Below are 15,545 nucleotides of genomic sequence, written 5' to 3'. Positions count from 1 at the left end.
ATTCCCATGGAAAGATTCCATCTTTGAAAATTCCGGGAATTTTGCAACCCTACTTGTGACTAATGGAGTTTTCTATTACTCCAGATTACTACACTGTGGCAGAATTGTAGATTAACGCTGTAATCTTAAGTCATAAAGTCTGACAGAAACCCAGTAAAAGAATCTAAGCCAGTGATAGGCTACTGATTTATGATTAGAAGACTCCCAAGCCAAAAAATGACACAAGTCAATTATTCACCTCAACTTGCCAAAGATCAAAGTGTATTGGTTGACCATAAGTCACAATAAGACTTTAGATGGTCTTAAATTTTCGTGTATTTCAGGGTGACGACTTCATTTGCAGTTGGAAGGTAACATCCCATACCTGTAAAAAAATGTAAAAGTTCAGAGAATATTATATAATACGACAAGTTAGATTGTGTGCATCAAATGTCTGACCTCAGCTTATCTTACACATTGTGAGATTGGTTCACTCACCAACATTGAGTGGGGTTGTACCACTCAGCAGTTGCCAGTAGTGTGATGAATTTCCTGCCAAACCATTTACACTCTGAAGGAATGGTCCATAGTCATCATGTGGTATGTACTGAAAGCTGGAAACATAGGGAATGACTTTTTAAAGAGTGAAGTGGACAGTTTTTAATATAACTATGAAATCCTTTTTAACAATGCAAATAGTTTCACTCTCTATGTTTTTACACAGAACTCTGCATTCAGTTATTAGTTATTATTAATCTCTGGCTGTTTTGCGTCTTTTGTCCTGTCTCCCTCCTGTGTGAGGCCATGTGATTGTTGGGACTTTCTGTATGTTATTGCAGGGTCTTTATCTTACAAAATAAAGTACCTTGAGCAAATGTTGTGGTGATTTGGTGCTATATAAATAAAATTCAACTGAAAAGAAGAGTTATAGAAGGTCCTCTATTGTAACTGCACAAAAGAGCACAGACACTTTCAAAAACTCATGAGGATTTATGAAACATTAATGAAAGGACAGCATTTCTTAAAGCTAAAGATGTTATGTGGTTTTTGACTGTACTGTACATATACAGGTTTCTGTGGTCTACTGTAAGAAAAAAAGTATGAAGATTTGTTTTATTTTAAGATGTCAACAAACATTACAGGGCACAATTAGTCATCTGGAATTAAAAATTCACACCCAGATATACGGGGTCTCAATTTTAATTAAAAGTTAAGAGAACAAAACAAAAGGTATGGCTTCTTCTAGTAAGGAAACAGTTGATATCATGGTCTTACTTGAAGCCTTGGTTTGAGTATTTCAGTCTCGTCAGTCCACCGAAGAGGCTGCCTCTATAAGCAGTAGAAGTGTTGTAGGTCTTAATGTCACTGGGTGACACATTCACCTGCACTCTGAAGTTAGTGTTACCTTAAATAACAAAGGAGGGTGAAGTTAGTTTACCGAAGATGAGCAGAAAAACAATAAAGGTGATCTTTTTGCTTTATAGCTTACCCTGAGCTGATGTCCCACTAAAAAACAGCAGCAGCAGGGCTGCAGAGAGGAGAGCAGGCTTCTTCATTTCAACTGCAGGGCAAACATAAAATTTTGATATGCAAACATGAACACAAACATACGTTGTGGAAAGCAGTTCCTGAAGACTGAGTATCACCATCCCAAAATACAGCATTTATAATGGAATAAAACCTCTTCATGTTTTATTATTATTTTTATTTGGTACGTGAGTTTATCAAGTCATCTAAAAGTGAGGTGTGCAATATTAAGGAAGTTCAACAAAGTTAAGCTTTTCTTGCTTGATAAACCCTAAAGTCTAAGTTGGAGATAAAGAGTATCTCATTAGTGGCCATCAACTTTCCCTGTTAAGTCAGGCTTTCTGCTTCAGACTCTGAATGCCCAGGATTTCATGTGTCATGTTATCCCTGTGAGTGTAGCCTACTCTAATCAGAGACGTTAGCAGATGATAAAATGGTGACAAAAATCTGTAAAAAACATGAAAAATGTAACAGAACCACACAGAGCAGTAAAATAAACATTTTAATTCAAGTAAACTATTTTAATTTTGACCGCTTTGGGTGCTGCCTTTTATTTATAATATAAAGACTGCATGTTAGAAATCTGAAACCTTAGACTGGATACCAGAGGTGTGGACTCGAGTCACATGACTTGGACTCGAGTCAGACTCGAGTCATTAATTTTATGACTTTAGACTTGACTTGAAATAATGTTCTAAGACTTGTGACTTGACTTGGACTTTTACACCAATGACTTGGGACTTGAATTGGACTTAAACCGGTTTACTTGAAAAGACTTGATATTTTACCCCAAATATAAAATTTAACATGCATATTATATAGAGATTGAAAATGTGACGTCATTCACGGGTAGAACCGCAAAGGATTCTGGGAACTCGTGGCAAGCGGTACTAGCGCACGCAGGCTTTCAATTAAAATCAGTCACACAGCGATAAAAAGAAACACAAAAATGTCAAGAAGCTGTTGTATTATTAACTGCAATAGCCGGTCGCATGACAGCCACGGGAAGCCGACGGGTAAAGAGATCAGTTGTTATCGGATTACGTCATTGAGGAGAAATTGTTCGAGCCATGTTTCCGAAGTAACAAAGACGCCACGGATGGCCTGGATTGCAGCCATTCAAAGATCAAATATAACGTCCCAGAACACTCCAGCTCACAGGTTAGTCTGCTCCAAGCATTTACACGAAGGTCAGTGTTTTTTAGTAGTTAATACGTCATTTTCATAACATAATTAGTGATATAGGTTACAAGCAAGTCTGGCGCTGAACAGAAATTGTTGCGCTATGCTCCTTTATTTATTGTGCATAAATAGTAAATTGTCCTGACACAATATTGCGTTTCGCTTCTGTTATTATGGTACATTGACAAAAACATATACTTTTATTCACAGGATAAAACAGGTTTTTTGTATCACTAATTGCCCAGTACGATTACAGCATACAATATTATTGTCACTGCTACATTTCTGTGATGCTACCAGAAATTATTTCCACTGCTAATTAATTACCGTTGAGCTCAAAGGTCCTATTAATAAACGGTTAACGAATGTGTATTTATGAAGACGATTTGTGAGACTGGTAAACTTATGATACGTACGATGGTCTTTCGTTCTACACGGTGCATTTCAAGGTCCTGCACCCATCCGTCGGTAAACTGTACCTGGGCTTGTTGCAGTGACCTGAAGTTACTAAACTTCATGAGTGTATGCACTCACTCCAAGAACCATATGATTATAAATATGCATATAAATATGCTACGATGAGATAGCTGACTTCATCTAACTAGCAAATGTTTTCCAGGCTACGTTGGTGATGCAGTTTTTTTTTTTTAATGATATATTTTTTTAAAAATATCATTTATTTATGTATGATATTTTTGTCATGCGATTTTAAAGCCGGTCCTACAACCGCATCCAAGAATAACATGCAGCTTATCTCAGAACTGTCGGTGAAAATTATTCTTGGAGCTAGGTTTAATTGAGCTGCATTTTAAAGAGGTGCAATTTCACAATTTGTGTATATTTTCTAAGTTCACTATTTTGTCATGTGTTGAGAAAAACACAGATTTAAAAATTACATGGTCTAATATTTACATTTAGCATAACTGCAACATGCTTTTTTTCGTTTTTTTTAACGACTCGAAAGGACTTGAAATTCAAAATTTCAGACTTGTGACTTGACTCGGACTTTTACACCAGTGACTTGAGACTCGACTCTGACTTGCCTGACATTACTTGAGACTTGACTTGAGACTTGAGGATAAAGACTTGAGACTTACTTGAGACTTGCAAAACAATGACTTGGTCCCACCTCTGCTGGATACATTTAAATATTAAAGGTTACTGTGCCTTTGAAAAAGAAGGAGACATGGAAATCGCTTTAGTATGTTAGTAGATCAAAGGTAAACTGCTTTTATTTATTATCAATGATATTTAAAGATATTCTTACCTTTTTCAAGTTCTGTTTTCAATAAATGTGTAAGAATGCAGCCGTGGAGGTTGTAACTTTTCAGTTGAACAGTTCCTCCTCCTCAAGTTGAAGCTGAACTACAGATTAGGAACTTTTATACCTCTGCGCCACACATAGCATTATACAGAAACAACCAATGATGATACAGAAAAATAACCAAGCCCTTTACTTGTGCAATCAAAAAAAAGAGAAGCTTAAATCTGTGTTGACTAACCATGGATGTTTTCGAATGACAAAAGGTGACCATGTATATTAAATTGCATAGGAGGACTTTTAATTTGAATAACATTTGCTACATTTGGCATTTTTTCTGCATTTAATCGTTTAATTGCAGGTTTGAATTCGACCCGCGAATTTGACACCTAAGTGATTTGTCAGACTTCAGCCTTCTTCTTTACATAACTGAGCACTTTTATTGCTTGGTAGTTAAATCACTGTAATGAAAAAATCAAACAGTCTCAAATGCAATATGTAAGCTATGTTGAGAAATGGTAATACTATGATGTGGAGCTGTATCATTTGGAAAATGAATACCACGTTGTTGTTATCATTCATAGCATTCATGCTTCACAAAGGTAAGGTGTGCTGCTGACAGAAAGGACATTGTGTGGGTTTAACCTTATTTCTAGTTTGGTACCGAAATGTCTTAGAAGAATTTTTAGTGTATTTTTCCTTCCTTTTTGACTTTAACTTGAAATTGGCTCTCTCTACAGTACAGTATCATTTCCTGCTCCTGTACTGCGCCCGGCCTGCTTTATTCTTACTGACATGGCACAAATCAGTGATGCAGATTTAATGCACACTTTAACTGAAATATAGCAAAAGTTCAAAATGTTCTGATAATGCAGGGTTGATGTTTTTGACTTACAAATTTAGAAATTTGTTCTCTAAATAGCATCAAAAACATTAGCTCAGGTAGCCTACTATTAGCTAATTTTAGCTTTCTGAGTCACTACTCTGCTTGTGTATTGCGAGTTACCAGTAAAGGAGCTGATGTACTTTATTATTTTACTTGTTAAAGATTTCTATTCCTATGCTGAGCTGCATTTCTTGTTCACAGAACAGCTCCAGGTTATAGCGAGTCAAAGGGTGTTACTTATCTGTTTTCAGTTGCAGTAGTAGTTTTCAGTGGTCTTAGCCACATAGTCTAGGCCATCTTTATGTAGAACAATAATTATTTTTTTCAGATCCTCACAGAATTATTTGCCATGAGGTGCCATGTTAAACTTCTAGTGACCAGCATGAGAGTGTGAGAGCAATAACACCAAGTTTAACAGTTTAACCTCCCCCCTATTAAAACCCGTGACTTTGTAACACTAGCGAATCACATGACAACGGGAAGGGAAAGGGCTAGTTGGGCACAGTTTGGACATTTCCCCTCAGAGGTTTACTCGCTTTTGTTGTTAGCAGTTCAGACATTAATGGCTGTGTGTTGAGTTATTTTGAGGGGACATCAAATTTACACAATTATACGGAACCCCGCAGGGGACATGGGAGGAAAAAACAATTAAGACGCAAAACTTTTGCGAGATTCCGAGATAGTTTTGCGAGATCTCGCAAAACAAACTCGGGATCTCGCAAAAGTTTTGCGAGCTCTCGCAAAACAAACTCGGGATCTCGCAACAGTTTTGCGAGATCTCGCAAAACAAACTCGGGATCTCGCAAAACTTTTGCGAGATCTCGCAAAAGTTTTAGCCGCATTCTTCCCGTTAGCTCGAGACCTACTACAGCCGGGAGGAACACCGCTTTCCCGGCACATCGTGCCTCGACCTCCCGGTCGGCTTCGAGCCGGCGTCCGAAGAATGCGGCTAAAAGTTTTGCGAGATCTCGCAAAACTTTTGCGAGATCCCGAGTTTGTTTTGCGAGATCTCGCAAAACTTTTGTGAGATCCCGAGTTTGTTTTGCGAGATCTCGCCCCCCCCCCCCCCCCATGCACACGCACGCACACATCCTCCAACCACACACGCCCATATTTTGCTCCATTGCGCTTTATTTCACACCTCAAACATTTAGTAAACAATTAAGCAAATACAAGTAACCTGCAATAAATTATAGGTAGTAATAAAATAAACTACTAACTCTTTTACGCTTCGTCCACACCTACACGGTATTTTTGAAAACGCAGCTGTTTCGTTCACACGTAAACGCCGTTTTGAATCACCGAAAACGGAGATTTTTTAAACTCCTTTTTTTCATTTACATGTGGACGATGAATACAGAGTTGGTCGCAACGTCAAAGGTATGCGCCTTTTTCACGTCACGCACGTTATTTTTTTACATGAGATGAACTGCAGAATGGCAGATAGAGATGAAATACTGTTAATCTGACTATCTTCAGGTTTTACACACTTGCATATACACACGCAGTTACTGTCCTTCCATTTAGAAAGGCAGATGCGTCATGGTGTGATTATTTTACAAGTCGTTTTTTTTTTTCATGTGTAATAATATTCAACATTGCTATCAATACATTTTTCAAAAAATGCCTCTCTGTGCAAAATGTGTTTAAAAACATAAACAACTGTGGGATCCTGTTTGTCTGTGATTTGAACAGCAGGGAAAACCAATTCTGCAGGGAGACCTACCTCGGCACTTGTGCAGGTGAAACCAAAGGGAAGATATGCTTCACCATATTTTCTAGTCTTTGGCTTAGAATGAAGTTGGTTTGGAAACATATTCAGCTATGCTTCATCTCCTGCTTTGCGTTTCTGTGGGCGCTCTGTGCTAGCAGTGTCCAAGCGTTTTGTTTTTTTCCCCCCCTTTTCATTTGCATATTAGTCAACTGAAGTTGAACTGAGCCCCACACTTTGGGAAGGTCCGCTTTAGTGAGAGTCATGTACTCCATTCTGTCTGGGTTAGACCAAGCTTTCACCTTAGCCTTGACCCATGACAGTGTACGTAGTGTAGATCAACTTATCCCCAGGACACTGAAACAGTGTAAAGTTCCACATGCATGCGGCTTACAGGTTTTTCTGATTGCTTAAGCACATGTTATGTAACTATTGGCTAATTTAGCAAAACTCTACACACAAATAAGAAAACCTGTCACCCAATTATCCAAACATTTTAGTTCTCTTGCAAAAGCAAACACAGCTAGATTAACTCTTCACACCTTTGTAAAAATGGTGTTTCCGTATCAAACAGTACACACAAGCCATCATCTACTAAGCACACAATGCGCCAACTGCACACCGATGGTATGAATACAAAACACATCTGGCGTTTGCCTTCCCTGTGCACAAGGTAGGCTATGTCAGTTTGAGCTCATACTTCTGTCATAGATCCATAAGCATGGAGGGATCCAAACTTCAAGTACTGCTGTTTAGTCAAACACATCAAAACAAACACAAGTGTTTATTTCCAAGTATAGGATTATTTGCAATCGCCATAATGACTATATGGGTTACTTGGACTGCAGTGAACATGCTTCCTCTGCCCCCTCCTCGTCTTCCTCTTGCTCCTCCTTGTCCTTGTCGTCCTCTTCATCCTACTTCTTCACCTCCACGTCCTCTTCCTCGGCCTCCTCTACTTCTCACTCTTTCTGCTCCCACCATTGTACTCCGCACACACAGCTTACCTGTATTATAGTGCTTAGGCTGATTGCAAAGTGAACGAATTATCTAAGAAAGTTTTCACATGTGAAAGTGTGCCAGACAGTTGGCAAATTAGTGTTAATGATAGCCATACATGTGTATACTTTTGCTAGGAGTGTGTTGGAAATTTGGAAATTGAGTGTTGTGCAGTGAATTGTGCCTACAGTTTTGCAAAGTGTGTGTTACAAAATTGCAAACTGAGTGCAAAGCAGTTTTTGTGCTTTTAGTTTTGCAAACTCAGTGAGTGGTTTTGCTATACGTCTGACTAGTTTTAGAAATTGTGCTACAGGAATCACAGTTAGTGTTTAGGCATTCGGTAAAAACTGTAAGAGGAAGAGAATGTAACCCTCTCAAAGTTATCCACTGCTATTCAAGCCAGTTTTAATGTTTAATATATGCAGTACCAATTTTATCCAGCAGAGGGGAGTGATGGCACTATAGTTGTCTTGCAAAGCATTATGAGGTAATAAGAATAATTGCAGTGCAAGCAGATAGAGAGCAAGCCAGGAAAAAAAACAGAGCATAAAGTATTCACCGGAGTAAATAGGAACTTTAAAAAAATAAGTGTTAAGGTTTTGACAGATAAAGACTTATGGGGATTTGCTCACCATACATCCCATTCTCCAGTTGTTGTTTTTTACTTTGTTGTGACATAATGCGAGAAATAGCACCATATTTTACTGTTTTCTTTTTCCTTTCCTCACCAAACCAGAGTGGTTAGTGGAGGCTTTTATTAAACAGTTATTCAACAGTAATGCACTAATACAAAAATTATTAAGCAATTTATTTGTTCTTATTCTGCTCACAACCCCATAGGAGCCCCCAAAAGCTCAAAAATAGTTGTAATTTCACAGCTGATCTTAGAGACTTGCTGGTGTCCAAGAGGAGGTCAGCTTCCCAGTCAATCTCAGAAACCTCCTGGCTCCCAAGCTGTTGATAACTGGATTCACAGAATGCAGAAGCCATTTTAAAGCTAAGCTGCCCTTATTGGCCGTTTTTCCTGGCCAGCAGCCTTTGGAGAGTCTACTGTATAACCAAACAATCTTTTTACACTGAAACTGATATCCCTTGTCAGTATATAAGTACCTCTCAAACAATGGAATTTGAATGTAGAATTATAGCACACAGGGGCAAGTCGAGAAACTACTAATTACTCTCAAACACAATAAAAGTTGCCATAAGCGCAGTAAATTAAAAAACAGTTCAAGAACTTCAGTTGACTAATATGCAAATCTTGCATGTCTTTAAACTTTAAAATGTTTTACTGATTACTCTTGTAACCAATGGAGTTTTCTGTTACTTCAGGTTGCTACACTGTGGCAGACGTGTAGATAAAAGCTGTAATCTTAATTGATAAAGTCTAACACAAACCCAGTCAAAGAAACTAAGACAGTGATAGGCTACCAACTTATGATTAGACACATTTTGTCATGAAAAGCTTCCAAACAGAAAAATTACCCAAAAACTAAGTATTAACTTAAACCTGTCAAAAACCAAAGCATGTTGGTTGACTATAAGTCAGAATGAGATTTCAGATGATCCTGTTGTGTTGAGGTGTATTTAAGGGTGATGACTTCATTTGCCTTTGGAAGGTAACATCCTATACCTGTTAAAAAAAAATTTATATTATAATGGGACAAGCCGGACTGCGTGCATCAAATGTCTGACCTCAGCTTATCTAACACATTGAAAGAATGGTTCACTCACCAACATCAAGTGAGGTTATACCACTCAGCAGTTGCCAGTAGTGTGATGAATTTCCTGTCAAGCCATTCACACTGATGAGGAATGGTCCATAGTCATCATTTACTTTGTATTCAAAGCTGTAAACACAGGGTATGACTTTTCATGGACAAAATTATGCACAGTTTTTGAAATAACTGCGAAGCTCAAAAGAAGGTTATTGTAATTGCAAAAGTACAAGAGCACCGACACTCTTGAGAACTCATAAAGACTTATGAAACATCAATGAAAGGAAGGCATTTTGTTGAAGCTAAAGATGTGATGTGGTTTTTGACTGTCCTCTAAATATATGCAGGTTTCTGTAGTTTACGATGATCAGATGAAAGTGTGAAGAATTGTTTGTAAAGGTCAGCAAAGCTGTTTCATCTTGACTAAATGTCAACAAATAGCAGAAAACAATTGGTCATCTGACAATCAAAAATCCACACCCAGAAACACAGGGTCTCAATTAGAATTACACATTGAGAGAACAAGAGAGACTGTATAGCTTCCTCTAGAAAAGAAATGACTGATTAGATGGTCTTACTCAAAGCCTTGGTCTGACATTTTCAGTCTTATCAGTCCACCGAAGAGGCTTCCATTAGGAGCAGTAAAAGTGTTGTAGTTCTTAATGCTAAAGGGTGGCGTATTAACCACCACTTTGAAGTAAGTGTTATCGTTACCTGTATGCAAAGATGAAAAACAATAAAGGCGACTGGTCAGGCCTACGTGACTATTTAAGGACATTTTCAAATTTATTTTTCTTTTTTTAATTTAGCTACACTGAAGCTTACTTCGAGCTGACTGCCAAACACAAACCAGCAGCAGCAGGGCTGCAGAGAGGAGAACAGGCTTCTTCATTCTGACTGGTGGGTAACACAATTCACACCTAAAAAGTTAGATATGCAAACATGAACACAAATATTCATCAGGAATGCATAAATCGAACCATTGTGGAAAGCAAATAAAAACCTCTTAGTCTTTTTTTTTCTTTAGGTACATGAGAGTAAGAGTACGATTAACTAAATGTTGATAATCAGTAAATCACTAAAATTTTTCTAAGTGGTCAGTGTGCAACACAATAAAAGTATAATAATCACTGTTGGCTGTTTTTTGTCAACAATGACAAAGAGCTTGGTTATTTAGCTTTTTTTTAAATTTAGCTTTTTTTAAAATTTCTTTTTACATTAAAATGAACAATGATTTATTCAAATATATATATATATCTCCAGTTAGAAAAATCTTACCTTCTTCACCTACTCCTTCCAACAAATACAACTAATGCACCAGTGGAGGTTGGTAAGTTTTCAGTTGAACAGTTCCTCCTCCTCAAGTTGAAGCTCAACTATAGAACTTTAATGGCTGTGTGTTGAGTTATTTTGAGCCCTCTATGCCTCACATAGTATTACACAGAAACAGCCAATGATGATACAGAAAAATACTTCCTGACAGACTGCCTTTGGATCCCCACACCCACCAGTAAATGTCTCTGCATGCCTGATTGCATTAAACCTTTAGTAGTTATAACATTACATTAAAGCACTGAATAAAGACTTTTTGTACAATAGTATTTTCTTCCTGACTAGTTTTAGTACTTTTTTGGTTTCTTCCCCAACCAGTTGTGGCAGATAACTGGCCCTCCCTGAGTCTGTTTTTTCATTATCAGTCTATCCTCTGGACCTACTGTCAGAATAAATATTTAAAAAAAAATGAGCAACAGTCAACAGCTGGAGTATTCATTCTTCCAAGGGCGCAAAAACATCAAATACAAGGTTTCATGCAAGTGCTCGAAGGAGGAAGTTCCCAGTGACCTGTTTATTACATTTTGTCAATCCCACCCTCCTTTGCCTTAAAACTGTCACACATAAACACTTTTTCTTCTACAGGCTTCTCAGAAGAACAAATATGAACGTGTGTACTGTAATAAGCAGCTAATATTTTTTTGCAACCTGGGAGTACTTCCAGGCACTAAGTGTACTAAGTGTAGTAGGACTGCCACGATTAGTCAACTAGTCATGATTACGTCGACTATCAAAATCAGCAACGACTAATTTAATAGTCGACGCATCGTTTGAAGCTTTGTAAGAAAGACGCGGAATAAGTAGTAGGATTTAAGAGCGTAATAATGGACTGAAACAGAAGATGGCAGCACCGCATGTACAAGGATGCCAGCTGCCATTAAACCCCAAAGAAGAAGAAGCAGTTACATTACATTACAGCGACATGGCGAAGCCTGTTCAAATTTGAAGACTCCCAAACGCGGCCGAAAAATGCATTCTGCATTTCCCCAGATTTGAAGGATAAGTCGAGTGCATCCTTCGTGGCCCAACCTATCCCAGGATTCATAGCGCGGCCCAGCCAATTCCAGTTCTCCAACAATGGTGGCAGCTACTTAGTTTTACAGTTTTTTCTGATTGCTTAAGCACATTTTTTGTAACCATTGGCTAATTTTGCAAAACTCTTCACACAAATAAGAAAACCTGTCACCCAATCATCAAAACATTGTAGTTCTCTTGCAAAAGCAAACACAGCTAGATTAACTCTTCACACCTTCGTAAAAATGGTGTTTCCGTATCAAACAGTACACACAAGCCATCATCTACTAAGCACACAATGCGCCAACTGCACACTGATGGTATGAATACAAAACACATCTGGCTTTTGCTTTCTCTGTGCACAAGGTAGGCTATGTCAGTTTGAGCTCATACTTCTGTCATAGATCCATAAGCATAGAGGGATCCAAACTTCAAGTACTGGTGTACTTGAAACACATCAAAACAAACACAAGTGTTTATTTCCAAGTATAGGATTATTTGCAATCGCCATAATGACTATATGGGTTACTTGGACTGCAGTGAACATGCTTCCTCTGCCCCCAGCATCTGGTCATCTAGCAATTCTGTAAAGTAACAATTTCAGTATTTTTACATCAATGGTATTGGTGTGTTTCTCATTGGCATATGGCAGTGCTACAAATCTTTGTGCGAAGTGACTGTACTCACCGATTCTCATTTCAAAATGTCCTTATGGTACTTGCTACAGTGTAGCGGCTCGAGTTAGGCTGGACCCGTTGGCCAGCTACCCTCAGGGTCATTCCACGGTTGATTACATGGTCCACTATTGTAGCTCTGATGTCATCAGCAATTCTATTTCTTACTCTTCCTACCCTTCCTCTCCCCCCTCCTCATCTTCCTCTCCCCCCTCCTCGTCTTCCTCTTGCTCCTCCTTGTCCTTGTCGTCCTCTTCATCCTACTTCTTCACCTCCACGTCCTCTTCCTCGGCCTCCTCTACTTCTCACTCTTCCTGCTCCCTCCATTGTACTCCACACACACAGCTTACCTGTATTATAGTGCTTAGGCTGATTGCAAAGTGAACGAATTATCTAAAAAAGTTTTCACATGTGAAAGTGTGCCAGACAGTTGGCAAGTTAGTGTTAATGATAGCCATACATGTGTATACTTTTGCTAGGAGTGTGTTGGAAATTTGGTAATTGAGTGTTGTGCAGTGAATTGTGCCTACAGTTTTGCAAAGTGTGTGTTACAAAATTGCAAACTGAGTGCAAAGCAGTTTTTGTGCTTTTAGTTTTGCAAACTCAGTGAGTGGTTTTGCTATAAGTCTGAATAGTTTTAGAGATTGTGCTACAGGAATCACAGTTAGGGTTTAAGCATTCAGAAAAAACTGTAATACTTAGTTTGCTCTTATTACTATTTCTGGGTCACAAAATGAACTTAACATATTTTCAGGTGAATGTAGCTGTGTAAACCTCAAATATCTGCTCAGTTTATCAAGACATCACATATTTGCAAAAGTGCTCCGACGTTTTCGGAGACGTCTGTTACCCAGCAGCTCGATAGCTAACCGGGGGCAAGGCTCACTAGAACCCGTGAGAACACCGGACTGCCGGCAAATCCGTCTTTCGCTACTCAGGTTAAACATGATATATAAGTCACTTAGATAACTTAAAAATGTTGTTTGTCTTTTTTCATTGTTTTATTTGTTCCTGAGTAAATCAGTTTGGCTGAGATTAAAGTTATAGTTTTTACACAGCTGAATAAATGTCAAACAGAACTGATTAAACAGAAGTGTGAGATGCTCGAGAATTTACTCCTGTTATATTTTAGATAGCAAGGAGTTTATTAAACTCCACCGAGACAATCTGCAAATGTAATTAAAAGTTTAATAAACTATCATCTTGTCTTTATTTTCAGTTAGCACCTACCTTAAACAATTCAAGCTGTAAGCTAATGATAGTTATATAAGAGCAGATGCATGCTGGCGCAATAAGCTGTAGTTTTACATCCAATGGATGATGATCTGATTAGTCAACTAATCGCAAAAATAATTGGTGACTAGTCAACTATCAAAATAATTGTTCGTGGCAGCCCTAAAGTGTATACTTGACTCATACAGATCACACTAGTTGGAACATTGCATAACATATTTTCCCCATTACCTACATTGTGTGGGTTTAACTCCTTTTTCGGTTTCTTCCCCAAACAGTTGTGGCAGATAAATTATTCTGTTTTTTCATTCTCAGTACTCAAGTACGCATTCTTGGTGATCCTTGCTTTTGCAAGTTCACACAGGAGTCTGGACTTCTGGAGATCACAGCACCATCATTTTACAATTGAAATGGCACTTGACGACGTCAGCCCCAGAGTTTTTACTACCACCCCCCTTTTAATTTGACTGTGATTAATATTTGCAATGGAAATTACACATGATCTAAAATTACACGTTATGTAATAAGCTGATTTTTTTTTAAAGATAAAGGATAATTTTTAAACAAGTATTTTAAGCACTTTGACAAAATTTACTTTTACATACGTTCTGTTTCATTGTGTCTAATAAGCTTCACACAGTTAACTGCAGTCACTACATGACTGAAACACAAACTTTATCTCCTAAAAGACTATGGATGCTGTTGTGCTGTTGACCTCGGCCTCTCCACATGGCTCCGAGAGATAAAGGCTGCCGCACCCAAGCAGTAAACACTTTTATCGCGTGTGGTTAAACAGAATGCTAACATGATTGGTCAAAAAGTAGCAGACACTCAAAAGTTACAAAAGACAGCTGGTGTTTGGAAGAGATCATTTCAGTATCTCCATGTACCAACATGCTGTTTCTGCTCCCAGTGAAAAACTTCCTCCTGGATTAAAATGTTTTTAATGTTGGATTTAATTCAGAGTAAGCTGTTAAAATGAGAACAACACATTTTTACATCAGACAATAAGGACGTGCCCGCGGCGGGTTGGAAAACAGTGTGCAGGGAGTCAGGCGTTCTCACCAGCTATAGTGAGCCTTGAACTATCAAGCTTGTGGGGTAACAGACATCTCCGAAAATATCAGATTATCTTAGCGAATAGTAATATATTGATAACTTGAGCAGATGTTTGAAGTTTACAAATCTACATTCTTGCCTGAAAATATTGTAAAAGTTTATTTTGTGTCACAGAAACAGTAAAATTTTAAACTTTGAGAAATGGCCTCATTATTTCCTCCTGACCTACATTGTGTGGGTTCAGTTGTTTTTCAGGTTTGGTTATTTTAGTGTGACCCCAGACCCATCGACTAACAATGGAGGAGGTGGGGTTTGTGACCTGTACTGCAGCCAGACACCAGGGGGCGGTAGAGAATTTTTGGCTTAATTTTTGGGGAGCTATTACCTGTGAAAGTTCTCAGACATGGGATTGTACAAGGGGCATACAGGGGCAGTGTTATTTGGAATGAATGCGCAACAAGTTCCCTCAAAAATTGAATACACTCCTTCTCTTTTTGTCAATAGCATCTCCAAAGCCATTCTGTTTTGCTATGTCATGAGACCAGTGTAGGGACTAACGCGTTATTAAGTAACGCGTTACAGTAACTACATTATTATTGTGGTAACGAGCACGGTAACTAGTTATTATGCCAAAATCAGGAACGCATTAATCGTTACTGGGATTTAGATAGGGTCATTATTTGTTACTTCTTGCGGTGGCTATCGCGGAGCTTCCACAGATTCAGTAACATTAGCAAGTGGTGGAGACCAGCAGGTGGATGAGAGAAAGGGGAGGCAAGACGAGAGACCCGAGGCGGGGCCGGGTGTTCTGGGAATCCATCCTACCTCAAAAAACATCCTACCCAATGTTTCTGCACACACGCGGCGCATGTGCACAACACCAAAGCCGAATTAACTTCTTTTTCTCTGACCCATCCGCTCCGAGTGTCAGGTGAACTGAACTTCAGGTAAGAAGTTATGACCTGCAGTCTAT

At 38.5% G+C, this 15,545-nt stretch overlaps 2 protein-coding genes across 5 annotated transcripts; both read right to left on the bottom strand.

The window, feature by feature from the left end:
- Window positions 1–73: 73 nt before the first annotated feature.
- LOC147317312 (cobalamin binding intrinsic factor-like) lies at window positions 74–5,475 on the bottom strand. Of its 4 annotated transcripts, XM_086314140.1 has the most exons (6): window positions 3,956–5,475; window positions 3,786–3,855; window positions 1,469–1,540; window positions 1,255–1,384; window positions 478–593; window positions 77–364 (listed from the first exon to the last, which is right to left on the bottom strand). In XM_086314140.1, the coding sequence occupies exons 3-6, from the start codon at window positions 1,533–1,535 to the stop codon at window positions 303–305; spliced, it is 375 nt and encodes a 124-aa protein (XP_086170266.1). In that variant the 5' UTR covers window positions 1,536–1,540; window positions 3,786–3,855; window positions 3,956–5,475; the 3' UTR covers window positions 77–302. The 4 variants fall into 4 exon arrangements, with proteins under 4 accessions (XP_086170263.1, XP_086170266.1, XP_086170264.1 ...); XM_086314138.1 differs by having other exon boundaries at window positions 3,786–5,475; XM_086314139.1 differs by lacking the exon at window positions 3,786–3,855 and having other exon boundaries at window positions 3,956–5,471.
- A 442-nt stretch (window positions 5,476–5,917) lies between these two features.
- On the bottom strand, window positions 5,918–10,673 carry LOC147317311 (transcobalamin-1-like). The gene is made up of 6 exons (XM_086314135.1): window positions 10,539–10,673; window positions 10,086–10,180; window positions 9,839–9,974; window positions 9,277–9,392; window positions 7,894–9,175; window positions 5,918–6,935 (listed from the first exon to the last, which is right to left on the bottom strand). Exons 2-5 carry the CDS (start codon window positions 10,150–10,152, stop codon window positions 9,081–9,083), a joined length of 414 nt encoding a protein of 137 aa, XP_086170261.1. The 5' UTR covers window positions 10,153–10,180; window positions 10,539–10,673; the 3' UTR covers window positions 5,918–6,935; window positions 7,894–9,080.
- Between the last annotated feature and the right edge of the window lie 4,872 nt (window positions 10,674–15,545).

This window comes from Aulonocara sp. 'chitande type north' Nkhata Bay, linkage group LG12 (genome assembly GCF_057382095.1).
Source record: "Aulonocara sp. 'chitande type north' Nkhata Bay isolate Kocher_YH1m ecotype deep benthic linkage group LG12, A_spYH_male_GT1.1, whole genome shotgun sequence".
NCBI lineage: Eukaryota > Metazoa > Chordata > Actinopteri > Cichliformes > Cichlidae > Aulonocara > Aulonocara sp. 'chitande type north' Nkhata Bay.
This window is presented reverse-complemented; position numbering and strand designations above follow the sequence as displayed.

What these genes read in the sequence shown, in the direction of transcription:
- LOC147317311 (XM_086314135.1), bottom strand. Translation starts at nt 10,152, where the DNA reads ATGAAGAAGCCTGTTCTCCTCTCTGCAGCCCTGCTGCTGCTGGTTTGT. An exon ending in ATGTCAGACCAAGGCTTTGA is followed by an intron (nt 9,393 to 9,838) that starts GTAAGACCATCT and finishes CTGTGTTTACAG; the next exon opens with CTTTGAATACAAAGTAAATG. An exon ending in TATAACCTCACTTGATGTTG is followed by an intron (nt 9,176 to 9,276) that starts GTGAGTGAACCA and finishes TTTTTTTAACAG; the next exon opens with GTATAGGATGTTACCTTCCA.
- LOC147317312 (XM_086314137.1), bottom strand. Translation starts at nt 1,643, where the DNA reads ATGCTGTATTTTGGGATGGTGATACTCAGTCTTCAGGAACTGCTTTCC. An exon ending in TACTCAAACCAAGGCTTCAA is followed by an intron (nt 594 to 1,254) that starts GTAAGACCATGA and finishes CTATGTTTCCAG; the next exon opens with CTTTCAGTACATACCACATG. An exon ending in TACAACCCCACTCAATGTTG is followed by an intron (nt 365 to 477) that starts GTGAGTGAACCA and finishes ATTTTTTTACAG; the next exon opens with GTATGGGATGTTACCTTCCA.